The sequence below is a fragment of the Penicillium atrosanguineum genome (assembly GCF_028827265.1).
Source record: "Penicillium atrosanguineum strain IBT 20685 chromosome Unknown utg000007l_segment0_segment0, whole genome shotgun sequence".
Taxonomy (NCBI): Eukaryota; Fungi; Ascomycota; class Eurotiomycetes; order Eurotiales; family Aspergillaceae; genus Penicillium; species Penicillium atrosanguineum.
The window spans coordinates 236,182-259,834 of record NW_026623139.1 but is presented as its reverse complement, the minus strand read 5'-3'; the positions used below and the strand labels follow the sequence as shown (position 1 = coordinate 259,834).

Below are 23,653 nucleotides of genomic sequence, written 5' to 3'. Positions count from 1 at the left end.
AGACCTATTGTGGAAAGCCTCTTTCTTTATGATACAATCCATGCGCCTGAAGACCTTATCTTTCATTTACTCTTACCTTTCATCTAATGCTAAATGTCAAACAACTGGGCCAGCCGTGTAGCAGCCTTCCCCAGCTCGGCCTCCGTGTTACAAGCCGCGAATACGAACCGGTCAGGTCTCAACACCACATACCGCTTCCCATTGACACTCTTCCACATCAACATTTCATCGTAGCCTCGAGGGATAGGTCGTGAATCGCATAGTATCGAAGAAGCAAACTCATCACCCGTGGCAGTTCGACACACCGACTGGCGAGACCCATAATCGGTATCGGGCTTGCAGCTCGTGCGGGGAACGAAGAATGTAGCGTCGCGCAGAGATAGTAGCTCATTGCCTTCATTAAGTGCCTTCAAATCATGCACCGCAGAAGCCAGCTCCTCGACGTTGTTAAGCAAAACCACAATCTGGAACAAGCTAGTCTTGCCCTCAAAAATCACATCGTCCGTGAATTGAACCGCCGCGTCCTTATGTAGCGCCATGCAATATGTTTGAGGAAAGCAACTCCCACCACTCAGCTCGGGCATGAAAGGCATCTCTGGTAAGTAACTGTATTGAATCGCTCCACTGCTTCGAGGGCCCCGTTCAAGGAAATGCTTCCAGCTTGGAATAAGCTGGATCAACCACAAGGCCCAGTTGCGGATGAATGTGTGTTTCAACCCTGTTCCGTTGACCATGTCTCCATTTCGGATTGTACTGGCCAGGGAGGCATCGAGCTGTTGTTTTCTCTCCAGGTACCAGCCCTTGAAAAGACTCTCATAGTCTATTCGAAGACTGGAACAGGCAATAGCGAGGCGCCAGGCGAGAGCATTCGCATCTCTGAAACCGGAGGCAATGCCCTGCCCCCCGACTACGGACGACACTTATCAGCTTGACCTAGAGCATCAGTGAAATCAAACTTACACGGGGGAAACACATGGGCAGCATCTCCGCAGAGAATGACCCGGCCAAGAGCCCACTTGTTACAGCTTCTTGCCGAGAACCGAAAAGGTCTAGATCGCAGAACTTCAATACAGTCCTCTGGAAACTCGATATCTTCTTTCAATCTAGAAAATGTCAGCTCTCGCAAGAATATCAACTCTTCTCTCAGGTACGAACCCATAACGACTCCCAGGATATGTCAAGTAGGGATAGACCACCTCGCGCACTTTCTTCCGCGTCGCCATCTCCATATCATCCTCCTCGGAAGCAACGACAAACTCGAAACGCCAGAGCCGATCTTCAGGTCGGCCAAATCTTCCACATACAGCGGGCCTCTCTGGGTTGCAGAGGAAGCGGAAATCAGCCGGGAAGAATAAATTATATACCTCTTCCGGCGTGTATCCCAGCTCCCACAAAGGGAATGAGGGATGCGTCTCTTTCGTCGGTAAATGAAGTTTCCAGTTAAGTGCTACCCAGGTTTCTTCATACTTCGTCCTGGTTATAATTAGTATCACTATTTCGTCTTGAAAAACGTTAACGAAAAAAAAAGAGAAAGAAAAAAAACCTACTGTTCAGCCCAATTCAGTTGAATGCCCTTTGGCTCGAGATACATCTTCCGCGTGAAGCCCGTCTTGCCATCGGCCGCAGCTAGAAATTTCGCACGTAGCTTTCTCTCTGTCCCGGATGCATCGCTGTACGTGGCATAGACCCAATCCGCATCCTCTGAAATCGAATTCAGCGTGCAACTACTTCGTAGTTCACAGGTTTCGATTCTCTCAACGACAGATCGGAGGTTTTTTTCGAGAATGGGCTGCTTGTGAGCAAGGATACCGATATGACCTGTATTTCCTTCACTCTTCGCTCATGTCAATTTTTGCTCGCAAGATCCAGATTCAGACAGACTGATCTTACCGAAGATGTGTCCATGCAGAGAAAAGGTTTCGTGTGTAGATCGTGGTGAGTTCCGCTTATGAATCGAACCTTTGGCAAGCCTATACATAATTGTCAATAACCCTCTTCACGCCGCGAGTAGGATCTCTTTACAAGTCCCGATCTCTGTAAAAATATGCTCATACAAACCCAGACCCTGCATGAGTCGAATGGCATCATCGTCAAGCGCAATACCCCTTGGATCGGTGGTAATCGCTGCTTCTTTCTCAAGAACAATGTTTCGAACACCCAATTTGCCCAGGTACCCCGAGAGCATGGCTCCAGTCGGGCCGCATCCGCAGATCAGAATATCTGTCGTTTCCCATTCCTCGGTGACTGACATCTTGCTCGTAGATTTTCACAAACAACTCTGAACAATTTTGCTGGGGTAAGCCCTGGTCGCTTATCAATGTTTGTTCCTTGGCTTGAACCAATTTAGCTGGTCATTTGTTGTGGTAAACCAGATGTGGGAACAATACATGCGGGTCCAAATAGGCACCACATAGTGTGATACGGTGGTATTTTCGTCAGAAAAATGGTTGTAGATCGTTTTGTGAGCTTGTGGAAATTTCAGGCCATGCACTGTGTTTAGAGAGCCCATAAGCCCGGTTCCTGCGATCCACCAGTCCTCTACATCCACATCCGTGACTATGGGAGGATTGTGCCGCCAAGCCAGGCAGGCAAGGAATTATGTACACAGCCTGAGCATACAGCATCCACACATTGTGCGAGACTTCTAAGCCAAACTTTCCGACCGGTCAATCCTTTTCCATAGTGGGCGTACTTGGCCGAGTTGGTCAGAATCGTTTGTGTATGTGGTGGAATAACTGGTTCTTGAATCATGCACCAGCAGGTATCAGTTAGAATCTGAGCGCCAAAGTCGTCCAGGGTTGTAATGTGGCCTTCTTGAGCAGCCTTTGAATACGTGTCGCGGTTACATGTCACCACCAAGGTTGTCCTTTCATCCTTCTTGCGACCTGAACAAAGCCGTACTAGTTTCACGATCTCATCAAATGAAAAATGGGGGTTTCCAAGTGATACAAGGTCAATAGCCGTAGAAGTTTCACCATCTTCGCAGGGACTAAACCGAAGCCATTGCTTTGCTAGCTCAGGAAGTGTGATCGTCACTTTCGACGTCTCCTTCAGATGAGATGCAATATCGGAGAGGCTACGAGCCTCAATAGTAATTCCCGCGATGTGAAACATCGGGGCACTAGATGTAGTTGCAAATGCTGCACCAAATGCCTTGAGATCATCCATGGTAGCTCCCTTCTTTTCCAACCCGGTAATGATGGGCACATGATCAGCAGCAATGTCGCCGGCTAGATACCCAAGAAGCGCGAAAAGTGTATCATCGGTATCCTGCACGGATTCCATGTGGATTTCCACTCGAGCTTTGCGATTGTCCGTGAGATGACAGCCCGTGTTGAGTGCTCGCCCGGTCAGAGAAACGCACACGTCCAGATAGTCAGGACATTTGATAGTCCTCGCACCGAGAACACTATTGGCAAAGACCACGGCGTTAGACTCGGCCCACATAATATTCTCGCCTGCTTTTGGCGCAGTATCTAGGAGATATGGTGCACATGTGAATGTTGGCTGTGCTCCCATCTTCAAAAAAGCTTCTGCCAATTGTTCTGAAGGCTCCCCCAGGTCGGGATCAACACCTTGTGAGCGCCATAGGCGCCTGTCGATGGAAATTGAATTCAAAGAGGTAGGAATGCGGACTTTTGCCCCCATATCGCACAACTTCTGAGCGAACTTCAAGGTTGCTGGGCCCGTGTAAATGCAGCAGTCGATGTGCGCCTGCTTCACATCTATCAGCTCCGTCACGCCATGGATCCGGGCGATGCGGAGAATGACCCGCATCGCCATTTGAGCAGCCTCCCCATGTACGCCTTGGAGTAGCTCACGATCGAATGGAGTTAATTCGATAGTGGCGAAGTCGGGTTGCCGAAGAATTGGGCACGGAGTGACTGGCTGGTTCAACGCTCCATCATACAAGGAGTCTCCCCACTGAATCTGGCCATCAGCGACTCGAAGGCGATCAAGTTGTAGAAGTGTGTCGAACGATGACATCGGTATTTGTAAGACGGGAATGCTCTTCTGAAACATCTCCTGGGCTATCAAGACTCCGATTGTCAGAATCATCTCCTCACGCCCAAAGATGAGGACGCATGGAGCGCTTCCATTCAACAGCAGCTCAAGAATGACACCACTCCCCGTGCATGAGCCACGGCCGCTAGGTATCGCGAGAATTTTCCCAGCGATCGACTTTCCGACGAGTGGGTGATGACTATCGATCACGATACCGTTCCGGGGGCTCACCCCTCCCCAGAAGCTGAGGGCGACTTTACTGGCCACAAGATCACCTTCTGCAATCCCAGGGATGATTTCATGGGCCCTCATACAGTTCTAGTCAAATCAGCCAGGTTTGGTTACATCTGAAAGAGCCGTGACTCACGGCCATTGCCTCGGTGTGGACCTCTGTCAAAGACTGTAGAGAGGGCTTTAGTCTTGCGTGCTAGGTCGATTTATCAAACGACGTATTTCATTCTCATCAAAGAGCCTGTGGTGTTTATGTTTATAGGGAAGAGAGGAGACATGGGGGCATCTCGGGTGCAGACTCCGATACAAAGCGGCAGCGACAGCCGGAGAACCCCACACTGAGATACGCGCACAAAACATTCTTTCAACATTAGAACAGCCTCACATTCACTTCATCACTATCTCGATCAAATTACTCCAAGAATATGGCAGGCACATCAGGCCCCCAAACAGCAAGAGACTCGCTCCCCGCCTGCACATACCCAATCGGCGTGTCACCATTAACCAAGTCCCCGTCGGCGTAGTGTTCCACCATGTTGCCAGTCGTATCCCACCAATAATCAAAGATCTGAGAGCCGAGAATGTGCCGGCCAATTCCCCAAACAGATTTATATCCCTTCTTCGCAAGCCACTGATGACCCAATTGCTGGGTGTCGTAATCGTGTACCTCGAAGGAGCAATGGTGCACGTGCTTGCCCTTGGGGTTGGCACTCAGGAAGAATGAATGATGGTCTACATGAGTCTCCCCGAGGTCGATGTGGCAGAACGTGGTGACGACCATTTTCTGGTCATCGGGTGTATTCACGTAGACCAGATCAGTAGGGGTGATGTTGAATGTCGAGGTATAGAACTTGAGTAATACTTCAAACTGCTGGGTGCAAAGTCCGAAGTGACCCAGCTGAAGAGGAAGTGTTAGCCCATGACACTTGCTTGGGTTCTGTGGGTAGGGAAATAGGTACCTTATGAACGGCTGCTGGGCCAGGCTCAAAGCGATTGAACTCACGGCGTCTTATTTTCTCGCCCGTATAGTTCAGCACGACTTTCTCCGGATGCGAAACCTCAACATTAGTTGGCTTCTGATCGAAAACCACATTGAAAGGGAATCCTTCCGGGTCGGTGATGGTCACCAAAGATCCACCTCCAGGTGCTTCGCTGAGATCTTGAACTGGACTAGCAGTGGGAAGGCGAGTTGCTCTTTCGAATGATCAGTATCTAATCTTTAAGGTCATTTCAACATTCATGGGTAACCTACTTGTCAAAATCCTCTTGGCTTAGAGCTTCAAAGGTACCGCCCAAGAACTGCTTGATTCCTTTCCGAGCGTAGTACACATATTGATCAGATCCATAGCCTTTGAACCAGACCTCGCTCTCAGTCTTCTTTGCAATTTGCATTCCAAAGTCTATATGCATCAGTAACGTTATTTTCGAAAGTCAGAAAAACATCATACCGATCATGAAAGTCGTGATCTCTTCAAGATCAGGATGTTGGTATCGCATATGGGACAACTTCTTCAGTTGGATCCGATCTTGCGCTATGATATGCTGCTTGGCTAGCCACTCTAGCTGTGGCTCACTGGACACTCCAACAGCCAGGACATCTGGAACGGTAGCTCCTCGGTTCGGCTGGATAGCAGCCATGTTCAGATGCTCGGAGTATTTTGGTGTGAGACAAAATTTGGGTGAACGAAATGGGGCTTGCACGTTACTTCGACACAGAGGTATTAGTCTTTTATAAATTTGAAGATCAGATTATCTGCGGGGAGCCTTGGCTCAGGCAAACATGAAATCCGACGTAAATCCCCGTCGGCTTACTGACGCGTGAAGATTGATCCCACATCCCATCCGGCCATCTTCCCCACCTGCCATATTATAAGATGCAAAACCAAAGCTTCTTGAGAATGCATCACAGTTGACTGATACTCAATGATGGCTGCCTTCAAAAAACTTGTACGCTTCAACTCTGGTGCGCAAATCCACTACGGCGATCTGGTCAGTGTGAGCGACAATAAGTACACCGTTCGGAAGTTGGAGGGAAGTCCATTCGGTAACTTGAGGGCGACCGAGGAAATTCATCATGTCGAATCGGTAAGATCGATTATGGAGATCAATCTAGGACACGGCTAACACTATGCAGCTTGAATGCCCAATTGAAAGTACACCCATTGTGATGTGTATCGGTCTGAATTATAAGCAGCATGCAAAAGAAGCAAGCGTAAGCCTTTCGCCTCTCCATAGTCAACTTTTCTCTCATCATTTATCTTCAAATAGTTGCCTGTTCCGACTTACCCGGTCGTCTTCACAAAGCCTGCCGATGCGCTCGCCGGTCCCTTCGAGACGATCAGTATCCACCCCGATGCCCGCGAACTGCTGGACTACGAGGGCGAGTTGACCGTTGTTATTTCTCGGGATGCAAAGAACGTTTCGGAAGAAGATGCACTAGACTATGTACTGGGATACACTGCTGGAAACGATTTATCCGCTCGGAACTTCCAGCTCCCCGAGGCGTCTGGAGGGCAATTCTGCTACGCCAAATCTTTTGATCGGTTTGCCCCCATTGGCTATACCATCGTCTCGGCCGAGGAGATTCCAAATCCACAAGTGCTGCAGCTGACAACCAAGGTCAACGGTGTGGTCAAGCAAGAGACCAGCACAGAAGACATGATTTGGACCGTCCGCCAGATCATCAGCCACCTCTCTCGCGGTACGACCCTCCGCAAGGGCACATTGATCATGACTGGCACTCCATCCGGAGTTGGCTTTTTCCGAAAGGAATTCCTGAAGGACGGAGACGTGGTGGAAGTGGAGATTGAAGGAACATCCGCGACGAAGAATCGAATCCAGTATTGAGCGCGCGGAGCCTGGAGCTCGGATACGCGGCTTTGCGCAAGGCCCCGCATTTAGGAATGATAGATCCCACATTTTCATCTCGCAATTCATTAGAGACACCCATCCAATGTGGCTAGACTCAATTCACTGGTCAATTCAATTACATTTCAGAAGTCATTGGATCCGTAGAACGCCACATGCGGGGGGAAGATCCGAGCTGCCGCTTCCCCAGCTTTCGATCCTCTCAACACATCTGCGAGAGGACCCCTTGATGCTTGTTTATCGCCAATATGCTTCATAGTTCGGCTTCACCTCGAGATCGCTCGCCGTATATGGACACGAAGTCCCGACGTCGGCGCAAGACCTCGAAAGAAGAGCGTGTCTGTCCGGTTTGCGCTCAAGATTTTAAAAAGGCGGAGCATCTGGCCCGCCACTTAAGGTCACACACAAAGGAGAAGCCTTTCAACTGTCCCGTCTGCAATAAGGCTTTTGCTCGGCAGTGGGTATCTCCAATATTCCAACATGGTGTAGAATCTATCTGATGCATGTTCTAGGGACACTCTCTTGCGACATTCGCGATCTCATGCTACAGATGACATTTGTGGATGCCCTCAGGTGCAAAATGATCCGTCAATCAATGGCAGTCATGCAAGCGACCTGAATCCTGAGCTAAACTCAAACGATGCAGCGTTCTCTGGAATCCCGGAAGTTCCGCTTGGGTTAGACGCTGGTTCTCTTGCGGACAATATAATGGCACCCATGTCACCACCAAAGTCCATCGACAAGCTTACACCGAGTCTATCAATTGGAGATAACAACACATATCCTGCACAATTGACGCCCTTGCCTTCACTCTTTTCCCTTGAAACAAGCGATGCTTGGAAAAATCAACCAAGCCCACCGCCTGCGGTGTGGGATTATCGACCTGACAGAGACTGGGAAACCTTGCTCACTGGAGACGACTTCGATCTCAACGCTGTGAATTTGTCTCTCCTCTATGCTACGGCCGACTATGTGCCCACTTTTGACACTTTACCTGACTCGGAGGTTGCCCGGCCTACTTCTCAACCCGCCTCCCGTACTGAAAATGAGCATGCAAAAGGACGAGCCCTAACTGTTCAGAAAAAATGGCATACATTTTCTGAAGCGACTCCATCTGGACAAATGACTCCAGACCAATCACAGGAAGGTCTTATTGACGAGTCATATCGCAAAAGATTGACAGAGCGATTACAGCAACGGGTACAGCATGGGATTCTACCCTCTACGCCCTTTCTGGTATGTTATTCTCTCTCTGTCATTCATTAAAATACTGATCTCTTACTAGGATCTCAGTATCCAAGCCTACTTCTCCAAGTTTCACCCTCTTTTTCCGGTTGTACACATGCCCACTTTCCGACCTAGCACTCAAAACTCTGTCCTTTTGCTTTCCATTTGCTCGATAGGGAGCTTGTTCGTCGGCTCTCCGCGTGCTATCAATCATGGCATCAGCATGTTTGAGCGATTGAACAAAGCAATACTTGCCTCGGTAGGTCACCAAGTCCAGGAATTGCAGAATCTGTCCTGATTCATCCAGTGGGATACCTATGTCGCAAATTCCGGGTGCTCCAATTTGGTAGCTCTTCAAGCTTCAATCATAGGACAGACATTCGGTCTTGTTATGGGCGTATGTTCTCTTTTGTCATCCAGATAATTCCTAGGATAGGTACTAACTAGGATCATGATTTCTAGAGACCCAAAGACTTGTATGGGATTGAGATGTTCCATGGCAGTGTGATTGCTGTATGATTTGCTCTCCTAAGTCTAGGACCAAGTGACTGGCTAACACCAATCAGTGGGCACGCACTTCCAAGCTGTTCCATATACAGCATCCAGAATTCAACCTCGTCGATATGAATGGGGATACTCTCGAAAAGGCCTGGTTGTCATGGATCCAAATAGAGGTCAAGAAAAGGCATGCCTGCTCGAAATGGTAAACATTCCGGTAACTAACTTCAACAGAATTGTCCTCGGAATCCACATCCACGACGCTGCACTCGCCCGAATACACCACCACGAACCCATCCTTCGCCATTCCGTCGAACGGCTCCCGCAAATCTCTTCCAACGAACTCTTCACAGCTCCAAGTGCCGGACACTGGAAATCTCTCATGATTGAATCCCAAATGCGAACCCTCTCATTATCGTCTCCCATCAACAACCATCATCAAAATCAACCAGTAGTCATTGGCGACTTCGCACTGTGCGCAATACTCGAATCAATCAGCGCTCTAGTCTGCGAAGACTGCGACCTCCACTCCTCCCGGCCCACGACCGTCACAAAATGCCATGACCTCCTAATCCAATGGCATCATCGATACCACTCAAGCATGCAAGGCAAATCCAGCTGGTTCTGCCTGATGATGCTCTGGCATTCCAACTTCATACTGCTTCACACAGACCTCAACGCTCTAGAATGCGCCTGCGGCCGTGAGGGCTACGACTCCGCTCAAAAACATCTCCCATATGTCCAAAACTGGCTTCGCTCCATGGACGCAAAGCGCTGTCTTCTCCACGCCATGCTCATTCAGAAGAATTTCGAGTCTCTTCCCGCTGGTGCGGAACCGGCTCTCCATGTCCCAATGTGTCTGTATTACTGTGGGCTTATCTGGTCTTGCTTTATGTGCTTTAGCGAGGATGCTGATCCCGTTACTGTGGGCGCGACGGATCATTTACAGTTCGCTGAGCTACGTCTACCTGGGGTGGATAGCGTTGGAACATTTTTAGAACAAATGGGCGGACTACAGCCGCGGAAACTGGCGATGGGCTCGCTGTTCCGCGTTATCGATCTCCTGCAGCGTATCAGTCACTGGAAGATCTCGCAGAGTCTGGCTTCCACGCTGTTAGCCTTGGTGGAGGAGACGCAAGATTTATTTTAGTGGGATATTCAGGCAGCAAATGGAATTATGGACTTGTGGAATCCTGCGATCCCCATGCTAACACATCATCGACTCCACAAATGCGCAGCTGCCCAGATTCAGGGCTTAGCTATGACGGCGTTGGGAGGTGATCAATACTCCATACCAACTCTACAGTACATTAATAGCGCCATCGACTAGTCCCCACGCGCAGACCACCGAACCCACCGCATGGACCACAAGTAGCGGTGAAGTCTAGCCTAGCAACGAAAAGGAGACCCAAAGAGAAAAGAAAAAAAAAGGAGGGTTCTCAAAAGCACTATGATATATAATTTCCATTGGTGTATCATCAAAAAGCCAGACTAAAAAATAATAAGAAAACAGGAGAATCCAACCCTTCCCCTTCCATCTACCGCGTCTCAACGCGCGTATCGTACATCTCCCATGCACTAATTATTTTGGTTTTCTCAGGTATTATCGCAGCAAACAAACAGCTTCGTCCTCTATTTGAACTTCCGCTTCAGCCACCCGAAGAAGCCGCCTTTCTTCTTCTCCGGCTGCTCTGCTGTTTCGGAAGTCTGGGCCTCCTCTGCCTTGGCGGGCTCCTGGTGAGCAGACTCTGTGGCAGGAGTCTCCATCGCGGGAGTCTCCTTGGGTGCCTCGGTCCGGGGCTGGGGCTCCTCGCCGCGCTTCAGGGCTGCTTCAGGCTTCTTAGGCTCGGCGGACTCGGCCGCAGCCTTGTCGGTCTTGGAGTTGTTGATGGCCGCGCTAGCCGCAGCCACCGCGACGGGCGAGGCAGGGGACTTGCTGTCAGTCTTGCTCTCGGCAGCCTTGGTGTCGATAGTCTTGCTCTGAACGGGCTTGCTCTCAACGGCGGTGGTCTTGGGGACGGCCTCAACAGCGGTGGTCTTGGGGGCGGTCTCCGTCGCGATGGTCTTGGGGGCGGTTTCAGTCGCGACAATCTCCTCGGCCTTCTGGGGCGCACCAACGGCGGGAACGGTCTTGGGGGTGGTCTCAGTCGCGACAATCCCCTCGGCCTTCTTGGGCGCCTCAACGGCGGGAACGGGCTCGGGGGTGGTGTACGCCGCCGTGGAGGCAGGGCCAGCACCAGCCAAGTGCTGCCCCGCAGCAGCGCTAGCAGCAGCCTGCTCCTCCTCAGTCTTGGCCATCTTGTGCGGCTTCACGTCATCGTTGGAGAAGATGGGCTTCTCGTACGGGCGCTTGGTGTGCGCGGCATCGGTCTCCGACGGGACAACGGCGGGGGCGGTCGTCTCGGTCTTAGGGCGCACAGGCAGGGAGGTTGTGGCAGCGGCGCCAGTGGTCGCAGCAGTTGAGGTGGCGGATTCTTCGGCGGAAGCCTCTGTGGTGGACGGGTAGGTCTCAGCCCCGAGCGAGGTTTCCTTGACACTGCTCTCGGGCAGGATAGCTGGGATTGAGTTAGTTTCGATTATTGACGAACCACCGACTATCGAATCCTTACCCGTGCCCTCTTTGTTGCCGCCGTCGAGCTCGCCGATAGTACCGGTCTTGGAGGCCTGCGCCTTGTCTGCAGTCTCCTGCACATCCTCCTTCGGCACGACCGGCGCGACCTCAGTCTCCTTCTCGGCCTCCTTGGTCTCGGTCACGGGTGCGACAGGGGTCTCCTCGGTCTTGGACTCGGTGGGCGCCTCTGTCTTCTCAGCGGACTCAGTCTTGCCCTCTCCGTACATAACCTTGTTCTCGGTCTCGTGGCCAGGGTGGCTGTGGGCTTGTTAGAAAGGTTTGCGACAGGTGGCACGCGACCACAACTTTTTTTTGGTGTCCGGGGAACCTACACAATGTTCTTCGCCGCATCGGCGACCTTGTCAACGGCGGCGGCAGCAGCGGGCTTAGCGCCGCCCTTCTTCTTGTTCTTTCCTCCCTTCTTGGCCATGATGTTCGTGTTCGTGAAGATTCGTGAGTGCTATGCGGTGGTCAGAGATGGTCCACGTCGGAATGACGACAGGATGCGAAAAGCGCAATGGGTAAAGATATAGTTGGCTAACAAAGGAGAAGAACTTACATTGTCTTTGAGGGAGGGGGGGGGGGGGGTGATGCAGAAAGGAAGAAAGACGGGAGTGGGCCAAGTAGCCTCAAGGGATGATGATCCGGTATGCTGGGATGAGCTGGGATCCGTGGTTCTCCCTACGCTTCTGGAACACTGAGACTGTAAGACGGAAATTAGATGAGGTAAGAGGTGAGAGGTAAGAGGCCCTAAGATTCTTATTACTCCATTCTACGTGGTTCATTGAAACCAATTGGAATTCGGGGATGTTTTTTTTTTGTTTTTCTTTGGCTGTTTGGGGCCGTGTATACGCCGTTTCAAAAGGATGCGCGCATTCTCTTTGCCGCTCGCAGGGTGATGCACCGATTGTCTCGGGCATTCTACAGGTCTGGGCTGCAAACGATGGCATCCTGGAAGATATGATCCCTTCTCCTAGCTGTCATGCACTTCCTCCCGTACCTACATAGTTCCGCGCTCGGGTCGCGCAAAGGTCGTGTGCCTGCAGGGGGAAGACCAGCCCTATTACCCGATTCAGCATTAGGGCTGCGACAGGGCTGCACTGGCCTGCCCCTCCAGGCCTCTAGGAGCGACTAACGTATAGGGGGCTAGGGGCTGATCCGGGGACTCTCAGACGCCGCGACCGTCGACTTAACCTACATTCCCTTGCCGTAGGACTTCGTTGTAAGGTGAAGCATTCTTGTGGGTGGTTGGGAGAGATTACATCATGTCCACTCCGACCATTGAAAGAACGGCGAGCCACTGAACCAGTGAACCACCGATGAAATATATAAATAGCAATATGTAATCAAAGCAACCAAAGACATGAACATGGATGCGTACGTTTCAGACCCACGATGATGGCAGTGGCTTAATTTGTAAAACGCTTGTGCAGGACAAGGTTGATTTACCAACAAAGCAATCACAGCAATCGATGGATGGATGCCCTTGAAAGTAAACAAAACCAAAACAGCCATAGATGGCCGGATCTGGAATGAAATAAAACAGAGGATGGGGGGGCCAGTGGGTAAAAAAACCACCAAAAAATTGACCGACGCAGGGGTCGAACCTGCAATCTCTTGATTCGTAGTCAAGCGCCTTGCCATTGGGCCAGCCGGCCTTGTTATTGAAATACCAGGACTTCTTTGACATCAAGACACAATCGACTCGCTGAGACTTTCTCAAGCAGACAAACGGGTAAAGTGTGCCGAGAGTGGAACCGGGCAAACCGGGGGGCACGGGGCGACTTGCGCTGTTTCCGGTTTTCCCTCTTCTTCCGGTGCAATAAAATGACTTACCCTTGGTGCTGACGTCGAATACCCCCACCATTTACACACACTGGCTGCTGCACGTCTCGCAAGAGTATGCCGAATTGTTCCAGGTGTTCCAGGCTACGCCAGTGCCCCCCCCAACGATGCCGATGATGCCGACACCGATGCCTATGATGCAACCGTTAAGGCTGATTCTGGAAGGCTTCGCTGCAGCAAGATTTGCCACGCACGCTGTCCGAACTCTCCATGCGATAGGGGGGCCCGACACTCTCAGTCGGTTCGCGGAGATACACGGTACCACGGTGCCACCTATACGCTAGAACTGGAGGAATGGCAGTTCCTCGAGAGCCGCCCTAAGCCGTATCTTGCGTCAGCTCCGGTGTGGCAGCCGTCTCGTTCTCGTTCAATAATAATCAATGGTCATGTCTTGCACTAGATAATCGCACAGACGGTGGGGGGGGCCAGAATGGAGTAACAGCAGAGCGTAACCCCCAATCGCCTTCACCGGAGAAGGGAAGGGCGCTCCCACGGTTCCTGGGGCTTATCTCCTGTTGCATCCACATTTGCCATTCCCCGATTTATCCGCGTCCAGTTTCCCTCCCTTTTCGACTTTTCGTCCTTCTTATCTTTCCTTCTTTTCTTTCTATAGCGAAGCATGGTCACACAGTTCCTCGTACGACTTCAACGTTCTTCGTGCTTGCACATCCTCCGCGTCCGTTCCCAACCCGGGATTGGTATGCACCCGTGAGGCAGGACTGCGTACTTCTGATACTCGATACTCGATACTCGATACTTCAGACCTCACTCTCGACCTTTCCAAGATGACTTTCCGCGAAAAGGTCAGACGAGTCTTCCATCGCTCCTCGAGCAGTGTGAGCAATGGAAAACCCAAGGTGGAATACTATCGTCGCCATGAAATTCCTCCTTCCAAGTTTCGCGGGCCCTTCGATAAAGAGCACCAAAAGCGACTAGCGGCCTGGTCCTTTGAGGCCGCCATGGCGGATCGCCCGCGCTCTCTCGACTTGTCCCTGTCGCCCTACGCCACCTACGATTTGCCTCCGTCCGATAACGACACCGAGGATGTCTCCCCGGACGATGATGGTGTGGCCATCGATCCAGGTATGTTCTTGTTCTTTGTTGTTGTGCCCTTCCCGAACCTGCCCTAACTTGTCTCCAGTCTGTTCCGACGCGGTCTCACCTATCGATATCGACTCCTCCCGCCCCACCAACGCGGGATCTCAGTCGTCCACTGTCGTCAACTCCGAGAGCTACAGCGGCTCCATGATGACTCTCCTTGGCGAGCCTTCCATTTACGAAGCCTCCGAAGATCCAATCGCCCAAATCAAGGAGTCCATTCGGTACACCTCGCCGATTGTCCGAGCCATCACCCCCGCCTCCCCGCGTGCCATGTCACCGCGAGGAAAGCACCAAACCTTCACGCCCGAAGACCTGACCCGTGCCCTCGTCGCCGTGCAGGTCTGCGCGTAATCTGTGCCAATTAACTTTCTTCTACCACATCCCGGAGATTGTCCCTTTTTACCTCTCTATTCTCCCCGACTCGATGTCACCTTTACCTCGCTTTTTTTTTTTTTTCTCCTTTGCTTTTGGCTCTCAGTTTTGAGGGCCTCGATCGGCCGATTCCCTAACCGGCCATCAAACATCGACGATCTCCACGATCCGCGATCGGAATGCGGCATGCCCATTCCCATTCCACACGGAAAACCAACCCCGCCGGAGACAGGGTTGCTGCGAGGAATGATCTCGTCTGTGCACCTTGCATCTTGCATTTGAGCGTATACCCGCACTTTTGGAGTTTTGAAAATTTGCTTAGACGCGTCCTAGTGGGTGAGACGCGCGCGACTGGTCTAGAATGTACCTTAGAACACGCTAGATATGGACAAAAATCAATGGTCGCTTGAATATTATTTTCGTGTGTAGTAGACAAAAAAGTAGGAAAGAATCTAAGCTGGGGGGCCTGGACCGCCAATTTAAACTAAGTACTCAAAGTTGAGTGTGGTCTTCCCCGCCGAGCCAAGACGTTCCCCCGCACGCCCATGCGCACATCACTCTCGGCATTCACTAAACCCGGAAATGATCCTTCTTGATCTACCCGATTATCCTAGTCAAAAGAGTCTTGAGTGGCTCGTCTTGGATTTTGTGTTGCGGGGTGGCGAGTTTCGATATGAGGTTAGATAACTCTGTTCCGACGTTGCTGCTCCGGGCCTACTCCGGGCTAGGAGTGATGGTGGCGGATCTTTCAGGTAGTCGCCACACGGTCAATCCCACGTAAATGTGTATAACTATGACGATGATTGAATAGTACATCTGGGCGCTTAAAGTCCGCTCAATATTCATACAGATGTATGAATGGCCGTGTGGCGAGGGAACGTAGGGCCGGAGCCTGACCTCTCTGCGGTTGTTGGGAATACTGATATAACTGGAAAGGTCGGTGGAGATGTCCTCATGCGTGGCAAGCCTTGTGTCTTGCTCCAGCTGAACGTGGGTTGGCCAAATCTTGGTCGATCAAATGCCCTCAAGTGCATAACGAAAGAATATTTTGGGCCTGCTCGAGTTCGTGGCCATAGAAACAAAACGCTCGGAGGGAGCTTGAAAGGCATAACAGGAATTTCAGATTCTCTTAAAGGCAAGGTTAAATTGAAGAATAACCACGGATGACAGTGATACTTACGGTCATCCCCTAAGCATATGGCTGTAGCATATCATGAGCAAGCTTCTGAGTAATCTTGTATGACAGCCAGAGAACAAATTTCAAATCTGCAGGTGTAAGCCCTATCAGACCCTCCGGGTTCAAGAGATAAAACAAGTTCATTTCGAATATAAAGCTGCAAACACGTGGATTCTTGAGCTGTGTAGCGTTGGACGAAGAGCTCGAAGGGGACGAAGCTGGGTTTTATATCTTTCAAGGTTGTGTCGTGCGAGCTGAGACGCTGGCCTATTCCTTTCCACTGAGTTTGCTTACCTGGCTTAGATATGCATCCATTTGCATCTCCCAGTGGACTGGTGTAAAGTCTCCGCTCTTGGTAGCTGGATTCCACGCACTATCCCTGCTACGCCCCTGGACCACCGCGCAGGCCCAAATGCTGACCAAGCTCTAGAAAAAGGCCACTAAAGTAATTACCACCAGTGTAGCTACCCAACGGACTTACTTTACGTTCGGGTTCCCCATGTCGGGCGGGTGGTAGGGTGACATGAGACCTGGCTGCGCTCTCCAATTTCAGGTGCGGGTTCCCACAGCTGATGTTTGATCCAGTTATTTGGTGGCCCACCATGACCAATCCCTCTTTATTGGCTATGACAAATCTCATTAGGTCCAACTGTAGGACTGTCTGATCTCATGGGGTTTTTTTATGGCCGCTCCAAGGCTCGTTCACCTCGGCTGTGGCTTGTAGCGGGTAGATGCTGGAAACCAATGCAAAGAACAGATCTGCCACGTAGCTACTGCATTTGGGGATTATCATGTCTTCCTCCAATAAGGCGCTATTTTCCAATGCATTGTTTTTATTTGTTAAATGGGTTCAAGACCTAAATCCCAACAAGAACTGGTGTATATTCACGTGACACTCTTCGCCCTAGAAGGCTGGGCTTCACTCCCGCTACAAAGTGGTTGGTTGGCGATCTCAGCCCATTTGATCGTATTGTTGCACATAGGAATTGTCACAGGCATCTTCCCGGTAATTGTATAGATCTTGGGATGCACCACAGTAATAGAAAAGGGTATAGTTGTGTACCGAGACCATGGTTTAGCCGCTGTCTTGGCACTTCAGCCTTCACCATCGGCAACTGAGGGCTCAACGGCCGAGGAAAGGTCAAGCCTTGCAGACGATAGTTCCAGACGATAGCTCCATTATTCTTTCGTAGCGACGATCATCGCTTGTAATAGGCGAGGTCCCAAAGTTGAGCTGCCACTTCAAGTAATGAGTTTGTTGCTTCGCATGAAGAGAAGGACAATATAAAGCAGATTACTCGGTACCCATTAGCCTGAAAGCTTTCAGGAACTCCAGAAGCTGCCCGTTCAATCTACTGGAGAGTGACTCGCCATAATATTTATCTTACTTATTCATATTCGCCCCGCGTAACAATGAAGCGACGATTACAGAGACCCGATTGGCCATGGGTGTGAACGTTGGCAGCAGCTAATAATCTCTGCAAGAAAACGAAGGTTCGATGTAATCCTCGGTTCTGTTGAATCCTGTCGGAGGCATGGCGCAGCGTTCGATCTTACCGCGAGGCCTTCCACACCGTAAGATCTGGGCATTGCGCGAACATCCAAAGCACAACGACGTATTCCGAGACCTCCGGCGTTGCAAAACCCATGATACTATATGAATAGCGTTAAAAATTAACTGAAGAGAGTCAGAAGATATCAGTCCATATCAGCCTAAACAGATAGTAGCAAACGTCAAGCCTTCGTAGATGCCTTACCAGAGGGAACAAGGAGCCGGACATAGGGCGAGGATATGCGACGGACACGAGGATGCCATTGATCTTGACGAATGGGGGCCAGAGCGACATCCATATTCGGAGGTGCTAAGAAGCACACCGTATTTAAGCCAAGCTGTGCCCTCGGCCCTTATTTTGTCAATAGCTGTGGATTCTACTCCTCACTCGTGTGGGTGCAAGCCACCTTGTATACTTCCAGACGCCAACCGTCTTCAGTCTATGTCTATACAGTCTGATATGCTATTCTTGACTCGTCGGGAAAGGATCACTGTCAATAGCATCTGCTCATTGTAGTATACCTACATAGGACGTTGTTCATCATGATCCGCTCTTTGCAGCAACTTCTTTGCTTTTCCTCCCATCCGAACCCCTCCAAGAGTACCAATACATCTATCAATGGTACTTCGAACAATGTCGTTCGCATCAAGCCGATTCGCAAAAAAGCCCTGAAAGCCCGTGTCCCGCATATCCGGACAGCAAGTCCTATAGTGACTCCTTCTATCGGTACAAATAGCACCTGTCTTGCTACTTACAACCCAGATGCAGAGACTACAGTCTCATTCGGCTCAGCCACCAGTGACAGCTCTTCCTCATACCCGAAGGTCCTTGTCAGGTCATCCACCACGCCATTCGATAGCGAGGGCACACCGTATGTTCCGATTCTGCAGGCAGATGGCACGCTGAGACCGCCACAGATCTCATTCGGTGGCTATGGCTCCTACGGGGGCAAGTTCGTCCCCGAATCTATAATAGGGTTCCTGCACGATCTGACCTCATTCTTCGAGGTCACTGTCTCAGATCCTTCTTTCTGGGCCGAGTATGCCACGTTCCAGCGGCCCCAGCCCACGCCTCTGCAGATGGCGAGCAAGCTCACGGCCCTTGCAGGCGGTGCTACCATCTGGCTTAAGCGAGAAGACAAGAACGAATACGGCAGCCACAAGTCTCGCAATATCATCGGCCAGCTGTTGCTGGCGCGGCGGATGGGCCGTATTGAGATCGTCACTGACTGTGCATCGGCCAAGCACGGGAACTTCACTGCGGCTATGTGTGCACGTCTGGGTCTGCGCTGCGTTGTCGTCATGGGTGCAGATGACGCCCTGGCTCAAGAAGAGGACGTCCTCGAAATGAAAATGCTCGGCGCCAAAGTCTTGACCGCTCGGACTCCTTCGGGCATGGGTTCGCTGCGTGCGGCAATCACAGAAGCACTCCGTTATTTGGTTTGCAACTACGAGACTACGTACTACCTGATGGGAGGCCCAGTGGGTCCCAGCCCCCTGCCAACCCTCACTCGCACGTTTCAGGCACTCCTAGGCGAGGAGGTTGCGATCCAGTTGCAAGGATTAACCGGTTGTCAGCCGGACGCTATCATCACAGCCATTGGTAGCGGTAGCGGTGCTGTGGGCTTGTTCAGGCCCTTTTTGCAGTACCCCACCATTCGACTCATTGGTGTTGAAGCAGCTCAAGCCGCAACTCTAACTGAAGGCGAACTTGGCGTCCTTCAGGGTGCTCGCACGCTCATGCTTCAGAACTACGACGGCCAACTTCTTGATTCCCACTCGATCTCGCCAGACATGAACCTCTCCACCGTGGGGCCCGAGCTGGCTTATTGGAAGAGTATTGGTCGTATTGAAATCTCGACCGCTACAGACGCAGATGCCCTGGACGGAATTAAAACTCTTCAACACCACGAGGGCTTTCTAGCTGGCCTGGACTCGAGTCACGCGGTGTGCAAGGCAGTTGACTTGGCCAAGGAGCTTGGGCCAGGCAAAAATCTCGTTCTGTTGGTGACGGGGTGTGATGGCATTGGCATGCATGGTCTGCTGGAGGTTTGACCTAAAGTAGGATCGACTCATTCTTGGAATATTTGGATGGTTGGTCACAAGCTACTCATTCCACTTGTCTGATTTCATTATCTTTTCTCTTTCCTCTTGTGTTGGTCACATGCTGGATACCCAGGTGTGTAGGTTTGATGTTGACGTTCGGGCGTTGACGCTTCGATTTTGTTGTACTATAGACTTGCCAGTTGCACTCACGATTCGTAAATATTTTCATGACCATAATCCATCTCTCGGGTAACTCCCATACCTTGAAAACTCCGTTGTGTCCACTTCAAGGAAATCGCTTGTTGTTTACAAAGCCTTTTCGGGATACAAAGCCGCATTCGTCACCTGCTTCTGCAGAACAAGAACATTGGCCGAAGCACAGATAGAGCTGGCACTATTGAAACTTATTTCAACATAACAATTTTTTGCTTTTCTATAGCGATGTCATCAGTCATTGGCAAGTTCGTCATGTACATGATCCATGGGATGGTATATGCAATTAATCTTCATGCGTCACCGACATGTCCAAGACCTCTACTCGTCCCCTTCCGCGAGTCTCGTTGCCGATGAAGTCATTCAGTGCTTTGTACGCTCCTGGCTCAGCAAATCCAACCACCTCCCATTCGTCGCCGCTGACCTCTTGTGACTCGACAGATTCGATGTAGTTCAAGATCAAGTCCTTCACAGTGCCGGGCGCCTTGGGTGCTGCCTCTGCATCCGAAGCACCGGCATCAACGTCAGAGTCGTCGCCCTTCTTGGACTTCTTTCCACCTTTTCCTCCCTTCTTATTGCCCTTTGAACCACCAGACGGGGCTTCCTTTTCTTTTGCAGGCGCAGAACCTGGCGCGGCTTTGACTGACTGCTTCAAGAGCGAGACCGGGCAAATAACACGCAGGCGCATGCGTGCGCGCATCACGGGAATCGGCTGCCAGGCAATAAGAGCCTTCATAGCGTCGAGTGCCTGACTCTTCGCCGACCGGTTAGATGAAACACCCGACCACATCGGCTTCTTGGGTTGCGCCGGCTCTTCTCCCGATCCGTTCGCATCGCCGCCGGGCTGCTGTTGCTGTTGACCACTGGCAGAGCTGAGTTGATCGAGGGCCTTGGAAATCATTCCTGAGGTATACACGCGCTTCGTGGTGGGGTCGACCAGTCGGCCAGACACGATATCCAAAACTTCCTTCTCAACTCGCTCTAGAATATCTTTTCGCTCGCGCTCACCGACTTGCACCTCGCCCTTTCGTAAGATCTCTTGCAAAATCTCATCTTTGGGTGTGGTGGCACCAAATGCCTTGGCGAGTTCTGCTGACGGGGCTGTTTGGGCTTTCGATACGGACAAAAAAACGGTAGGGACTTGGAGGACGTTGTCGAGATCCTTTTCGGCGCCAGACCGGTACTCTAGCAGCTTGTTCTTGTAGCAAGCAAGCTCGAAACGCTTTTTCCCTGCATGTCAGACCTGTATTAGTGACATCATAGCCTGAAAATGTTCATTAGCATCGTGCATACCTTTCTTAAGTCGAACGACCGACACATTGGTGAACTTGATCTGGTTGGAGGGCTGGTTAATCGGCATGGCGAATGAGTCTTAGTGAAGACACCAAATCAACACGAGCACCAAAATGTGAAAAATAAAAGACAGGTAAATTATTTCCAAGCTTATCCCACTCTGCCTCGAAGCCTCGATCCTCGATGAGTCATCATTATCCGTGCCAAGAGCTTGCTCGTGACCCCGCATGACTCAGGAATGTCAGGTGACGCTCGAGACTCGTGCCCAGGGCTCTCATTGGCTCCCGCTTATCGTAAGTTCCCGGATTCATCGTCACCAAGGTTCCTAGTCCCCTTCCTTCTCCTCACCCAACCTCCTCATCCATCTTCGATTGCAGGGACCGCCTTGCTTTCTTGCCTCAATCCCATCGCCTTTTCCCGGTGTACTGTGTATGTTTCTCTCCCGTCTTCAGATCTGCCCATCCTATTCCCCCTACATGAGCGGTTACTGATAAGAGCTGCCGCCTAGACCCAGGTACCCGCTTCCCATCACAAGCCATCATTACCATCACTTTCACCTTTGATCGTACACCGATCCATCATGAGACTTCTCCCCGCCACCATGCTGGTGGGAGCCGCCTCTGCGGCTGCTCCGGGCTTCCAGCAGGTCATGGGCATCCACCAGGAGCAGCTGGAGGATGTCGTCAAGCAGGGCTCTGATGCTTTCAAGCATAGCTCGGACGCCTTCTCCAAGCCGCTCGAGCAGCTCAAAGAACAATTCAAGTCCCTCTCTGGGGAAGCTCGTGAGATGTGGGAGGAAGTTTCTAACTACTTCCCCAACTCTATGGACCACGCTCCCATGCTCTCTCTGCCTAAGAAGCACACTCGCCGTCCTAGCTCTCATTGGGACCACATTGTCAGTGGCCAGGACGTTCAAAGCGTCTGGGTCACAGGAGCCGACGGCAATAAAGAGCGTGAGATCGATGGCAAGCTTGATGCCTATGATCTTCGCGTGAAGAAGGTGGACCCCAGTGCTCTTGGCGTCGATCCCGATGTTAAGCAGTACAGTGGTTATCTCGACGATAACGAGAATGATAAGCACTTGTTCTACTGTAAGCTATCCCCCATTCTCTTTCTCCGCTCAATCTGACTTTGATCAAGGGTTCTTTGAGTCTCGCAACGATCCCGAGAATGACCCTGTCGTTCTTTGGCTGAACGGTGGCCCTGGCTGCTCTTCCCTCACTGGTCTATTCATGGAGCTAGGCCCTAGCTCTATCAACGCTGAGATCAAGACCGTCTACAACGACTACGCGTGGAACTCCAATGCTTCCGTGATTTTCCTGGACCAGCCTGTCAACGTCGGCTACTCCTATAGCGGTGGTACGGTCAGCGACACCGTGGCCGCTGGCAAGGATGTTTACGCCCTCATGACCCTTTTCTTCAAGCAATTCCCCCAGTACGCCAAGCAGGACTTCCACATCGCTGGAGAGTCCTACGCTGGCCACTACATCCCCGTCTTTGCCTCGGAGATCCTGGCTCACAAGAAGCGCAACATCAACCTCAAGTCTGTACTCATTGGAAACGGCTTGACTGACGGTTTGACCCAGTATGAGTACTACCGCCCCATGGCTTGCGGTGAAGGCGGCTACCCCGCTGTTCTGGACGAGCAAAGCTGTCAGTCCATGGACAACGCCCTGCCTCGCTGCCAGTCGATGATCCAGTCTTGCTACGACAGCGAGAGCTCGTGGATGTGCGTACCGGCCTCCATCTACTGTAACAATGCCATGATGGGTCCCTACCAGCGTACCGGGCAAAATGTCTACGACGTCCGCACAAAGTGCGATGGTGATTCCAGCCTGTGCTACAAGGGCCTGAACTACATCAGCGACTATCTCAACCAGGCGGACGTCCGGGAGGCTCTTGGCGCTGAGGTTGATGGTTACGACTCATGCAACTTCGACATCAACCGTAACTTCCTGTTCCACGGTGACTGGATGAAGCCTTACCACCATCTGGTCCCTGGTGTTCTTGAACAGATCCCCGTCCTTATCTACGCCGGTGACGCCGATTTCATCTGCAACTGGCTCGGCAACAAGGCCTGGACTGAAGCCCTTGAGTGGCCCGGCCAGTCCAAGTTCGCCGCCGCCGAGCTGGAGGATCTCGTCGTCGAGCAGAACGAGCACGTTGGCAAGAAGATCGGTCAGGTCAAGTCCCACGGCAACTTCACCTTCATGCGCATCTACGGTGGTGGCCACATGGTCCCCATGGACCAGCCTGAATCCAGCCTAGAGTTCTTTAACCGCTGGTTGGGTGGTGAGTGGTTCTAAGCATCACGAGGTCTTCCTACTGCATCTTTATCTTTACTCCTTATGTGTGGTGGTAATCACTCATCTCTCTTATCTTGCATACAGTGGTTGTAACGCAATGTTCTTGGAGGATTGTTGATGGGTTAGAAGTATCTAGTTTGCTGCTTTCGGCTGTTCACAACTTTGCTTTTGCTCAGAGGTATATACTTAAGAACACGTTTAAATTGATATTTGGCCATATTAATACAACTTGTCATTGTAGTACTCAATACCTACTTATGTAAGACGTAAACCGACGGAGGGCATCTGAAAAGTCAAGGCTGGATGGC

The 23,653-nt window shown here is 51.2% G+C and overlaps 10 protein-coding genes across 10 annotated transcripts; 5 read left to right on the top strand and 5 right to left on the bottom strand.

The window, feature by feature from the left end:
- Positions 1–89: 89 nt before the first annotated feature.
- Positions 90–2,251, bottom strand: N7443_008288 (Pro-apoptotic serine protease; the record flags this gene model as incomplete). Its single annotated transcript, XM_056888344.1, has 6 exons — positions 90–907; positions 961–1,103; positions 1,156–1,473; positions 1,548–1,701; positions 1,891–1,970; positions 2,055–2,251. The coding sequence occupies 6 exons, from the start codon at positions 2,249–2,251 to the stop codon at positions 90–92; spliced, it is 1,710 nt and encodes a 569-aa protein (XP_056737646.1).
- Positions 2,252–2,556: 305 nt separating this feature from the next.
- N7443_008287 (uncharacterized protein) lies at positions 2,557–4,378 on the bottom strand (the record flags this gene model as incomplete). Its single annotated transcript, XM_056888343.1, has 2 exons — positions 2,557–4,323; positions 4,373–4,378. 2 exons carry the CDS (start codon positions 4,376–4,378, stop codon positions 2,557–2,559), a joined length of 1,773 nt encoding a protein of 590 aa, XP_056737645.1.
- A 270-nt stretch (positions 4,379–4,648) lies between these two features.
- Positions 4,649–5,874, bottom strand: N7443_008286 (uncharacterized protein; the record flags this gene model as incomplete). The annotated part of the gene is made up of 3 exons (XM_056888342.1): positions 4,649–5,134; positions 5,196–5,428; positions 5,685–5,874. 3 exons carry the CDS (start codon positions 5,872–5,874, stop codon positions 4,649–4,651), a joined length of 909 nt encoding a protein of 302 aa, XP_056737644.1.
- A 285-nt stretch (positions 5,875–6,159) lies between these two features.
- N7443_008285 (fumarylacetoacetate hydrolase family protein) lies at positions 6,160–7,083 on the top strand (the record flags this gene model as incomplete). Its single annotated transcript, XM_056888341.1, has 3 exons — positions 6,160–6,321; positions 6,371–6,448; positions 6,505–7,083. The coding sequence occupies 3 exons, from the start codon at positions 6,160–6,162 to the stop codon at positions 7,081–7,083; spliced, it is 819 nt and encodes a 272-aa protein (XP_056737643.1).
- A 311-nt stretch (positions 7,084–7,394) lies between these two features.
- N7443_008284 (uncharacterized protein) lies at positions 7,395–9,979 on the top strand (the record flags this gene model as incomplete). Its single annotated transcript, XM_056888340.1, has 7 exons — positions 7,395–7,561; positions 7,617–8,340; positions 8,390–8,590; positions 8,639–8,728; positions 8,794–8,844; positions 8,898–8,986; positions 9,064–9,979. 7 exons carry the CDS (start codon positions 7,395–7,397, stop codon positions 9,977–9,979), a joined length of 2,238 nt encoding a protein of 745 aa, XP_056737642.1.
- A 482-nt stretch (positions 9,980–10,461) lies between these two features.
- On the bottom strand, positions 10,462–11,870 carry N7443_008283 (uncharacterized protein; the record flags this gene model as incomplete). The annotated part of the gene is made up of 3 exons (XM_056888339.1): positions 10,462–11,384; positions 11,439–11,698; positions 11,773–11,870. 3 exons carry the CDS (start codon positions 11,868–11,870, stop codon positions 10,462–10,464), a joined length of 1,281 nt encoding a protein of 426 aa, XP_056737641.1.
- Positions 11,871–14,070: 2,200 nt separating this feature from the next.
- On the top strand, positions 14,071–14,737 carry N7443_008282 (uncharacterized protein; the record flags this gene model as incomplete). The annotated part of the gene is made up of 2 exons (XM_056888338.1): positions 14,071–14,368; positions 14,427–14,737. 2 exons carry the CDS (start codon positions 14,071–14,073, stop codon positions 14,735–14,737), a joined length of 609 nt encoding a protein of 202 aa, XP_056737640.1.
- A 3,293-nt stretch (positions 14,738–18,030) lies between these two features.
- Positions 18,031–19,542, top strand: N7443_008281 (tryptophan synthase; the record flags this gene model as incomplete). The annotated part of the gene is made up of 1 exon (XM_056888337.1): positions 18,031–19,542. One exon carries the CDS (start codon positions 18,031–18,033, stop codon positions 19,540–19,542), a length of 1,512 nt encoding a protein of 503 aa, XP_056737639.1.
- A 490-nt stretch (positions 19,543–20,032) lies between these two features.
- Positions 20,033–21,106, bottom strand: N7443_008280 (guanine nucleotide exchange factor SDO1; the record flags this gene model as incomplete). The annotated part of the gene is made up of 2 exons (XM_056888336.1): positions 20,033–20,976; positions 21,040–21,106. The coding sequence occupies 2 exons, from the start codon at positions 21,104–21,106 to the stop codon at positions 20,033–20,035; spliced, it is 1,011 nt and encodes a 336-aa protein (XP_056737638.1).
- A 513-nt stretch (positions 21,107–21,619) lies between these two features.
- cp3 (carboxypeptidase C PRC1) lies at positions 21,620–23,345 on the top strand (the record flags this gene model as incomplete). Its single annotated transcript, XM_056888335.1, has 2 exons — positions 21,620–22,130; positions 22,180–23,345. 2 exons carry the CDS (start codon positions 21,620–21,622, stop codon positions 23,343–23,345), a joined length of 1,677 nt encoding a protein of 558 aa, XP_056737637.1.
- Between the last annotated feature and the right edge of the window lie 308 nt (positions 23,346–23,653).